Raw genomic sequence first — 2,834 nt, 5'->3', positions numbered from 1 at the left:
ATGTGGTTATTATTACAAACCATTTTGCTCATTTTGCTTTATTTCTCTTTTTCTTATGCTGTATCATCTTCTGATATCATCTCTCCCTCCTGTCAATTACAGGGACAATTTCATCTAAATGGGAATAAAAAAACTGGAGATGTCATTCTGGGTGGACTCTTTCCAGTCCACTTTTTTAGAAGTGTTCCTGACCTGTCTTTTATCTCAGACCCCCAACAGCCTAAATGCCATGGGTAAGTATGACAGGGTGGGAAGAAAACAAGAAGAAAGAAGAAAATGGGGAAAATCAGTGCCAATGTCAATATGCATTTTATTACCAAAGTATACTTTGTGTATTAATACATTTGTGAAAAAAAATATGTTTCTTGGCTGAAGCATCTGTTTTGTTTTGTTTTTTTAAATTAAAATATATCTTTAATTGTTGTCATTAATTTTCTGTAATTCTTTTGTTAGTTTTGCAATAAGTTTTCCAAGTATTCTGCTGTATTACTGTATTATTCAATAATTATCTCTCTCTTTTTTCTTTTTTTTAGTTTTTATGAACTAGGATTTAGACTGGCACAAACCATGGCTTTTGCTATTGATGAGATCAACAGCAACTCCAATCTGCTACCTAATGTGACTCTGGGATACACTCTTTATGATAACTGCGTCAACCTTGGAATTGCATTTCGTGCAGCATTGTCTTTAGCCAGTGGTCAAGAGGAAAAAATTTTATTAGATAATACATGTATTGGAAATCCTCCAGTCTTAGGGATTGTTGGTGATTCTCCCTCGGCACACTCTATTGCTATCTCAAGCATTTTAGGTTTGTACAGAGTACCTATGGTAAGTCATCTGCTTAGCAAGAAACAGTGTTGCTGGATCATTTTAATGTAACTGCAATTTTAAAGCCACTTGTCAAAACCGACTTTGTTTACACAACAAAATTGAAAAGCTGCAGTATTTAGGTTTTTACATATTTCTACAATATACAGTCTGTAATTTTCACAGGTGAGTTACTTTTCCACGTGTTCCTGCCTGAGTAACCATCAAAAATATCCATCCTTCTTTAGGACGATCCCAAGTGATGTCTTCCAGGTGAAAATCTTTCAGTAATCTTTCATTATTGTGCGTCAAGACTGTGCTATTACACGCTATTTTATTATTGTGTGGCTTCAGTGAAGATAATGGTTATAGATTTAAAGATTTTCCTTGTCTTTGCAATAATGTTTTAATCTGTATTCACTTAGGTTCGTGCTATGATTCACATTCTAAAACATTTTGGCTGGACTTGGGCAGGTCTGCTCGTCAGTGATGATGATTATGGACTTCATGCAGCAAGATTCTTACAATCTGAGCTCAGTCGGTCTGGTGAAGGTTGCCTTGCTTACTTCGAGGTTTTACCCTGGGACAAAGACACAGATGGACTGAGGAGGATTGTGAATGTGATGAAAACCTCTACTGCTCGAGTTGTCATTGTTTTTGCACATGAGAGTGGCATGATAAACCTCATGGAAGAGGTTCGGATATAAAACAATTACATTTTTACTAATTACTAAGATTTCATTTATTACATTGTGTAAAACATGTCGTGTGTTTGTGTGAATGAGTAAAGAAAGCTAGTCACCTGGAGGTATTTTCCAAGATCAGCAACTACTTGAATGGCATAATAATGTCCCTATTCCAGTATCACTTTATACATTTTGTATAATACAATGCACAGGTAGTGAGGCAAAATGTAACTGGCCTACAGTGGATGGCCAGTGAAGCCTGGACAGCAGCTGCTGTGCTCCAAACACCTCATCTTATGCCATACCTGGGTGGTACACTGGGTATTGCCATTCGTCATGGGGAAATACCAGGGCTCAGGGAATTCCTGTTAAAAACACGTCCCAATCTACATCACAACAATAGCTATGGGAATAGCATGGTGAGTATTTATACTTTACTATGGTATGTGCAAGAACCCTATATTATCATAATTCATATTTATAAGATCTAAATATTTCAGGTGAATCAGTTTTGGGAATTCACATTTCAGTGCAGATTTGCACCAGCTCCACCAGGCTGGCTGGAAAGCGGAGGTGCATTATGCACTGGAAAGGAAGATCTAGAAAAAGTAGACACTGTATTTTTGGACATTTCTAACCTGCGGCCTGAGTACAATGTGTATAAAGCTGTGTATGCTTTTGCACATTCTCTTGATGACATGCTCCAGTGCGTGCCAGGAAGAGGGCCTTTCAGTGGACACAACTGTGCCACGTTGCAGTCACTGGAGCCATGGCAGGTGTGATATCAAACTACCCTCCACCTATGAATAAATTGTTTGCTTGTAATTACTTTCAGAGCAAAATTCACCATGTAGGATTAAATACAATGCCATATTAGTTTAATGGTAAAAAAGCTGGAAGAAGCTAAGAGGATTTTCTGTGCTCCTCTATTTCTGTACACCTGATATAAAGTAGTTTTAATGTATTTAGATCAGAATCAGAATACTCTATTAATCCCTAAGGAAATTATGTGGTTACAGTTGCTCCAAAATAATGACAGTAGCAGACTGAACTAAATTAAATAAATATATTAAATAGTTCAGAGTATATGAAATAGCTCTAAATAAATAAACTACTACCTCTTTTAAATAACAGAAAAACAAACCATCCTTATGTTGTAATTATTGTATGTGTATGTGGTGGTGGTATGTGTAATAACATTCAACATTGCTATCAATACATTTTTCAAAAAATGCCTCTCTGTGCAAAATGGGTTCAAAAACATAAACAACTGTGGGATACTGTTTGTTCATGAATTGAATTGAGGGGAACAAATTGCAGCAGGATCAGGCTGATATTATT

General features: G+C 36.4%; 1 protein-coding gene across 1 annotated transcript in view; it reads left to right on the top strand.

The window, feature by feature from the left end:
- The window catches only part of LOC102194239 (extracellular calcium-sensing receptor-like), a 27,475-nt gene continuing 24,641 nt past the window's right edge, over nt 1-2,834 (top strand). The window contains exons 1-3 of the mRNA XM_005754762.1: nt 1-233; nt 534-828; nt 994-1,080. Coding sequence (XP_005754819.1) covers nt 1-233; nt 534-828; nt 994-1,080 — 615 coding nt within the window. The remainder of the gene's footprint in view (nt 234-533; nt 829-993; nt 1,081-2,834) is intronic.

Source organism: Pundamilia nyererei, unplaced genomic scaffold (assembly GCF_000239375.1).
Source record: "Pundamilia nyererei isolate P.nyererei 1_Seehausen unplaced genomic scaffold, PunNye1.0 scaffold00640, whole genome shotgun sequence".
Taxonomy (NCBI): Eukaryota; Metazoa; Chordata; class Actinopteri; order Cichliformes; family Cichlidae; genus Pundamilia; species Pundamilia nyererei.
This window is presented reverse-complemented; position numbering and strand designations above follow the sequence as displayed.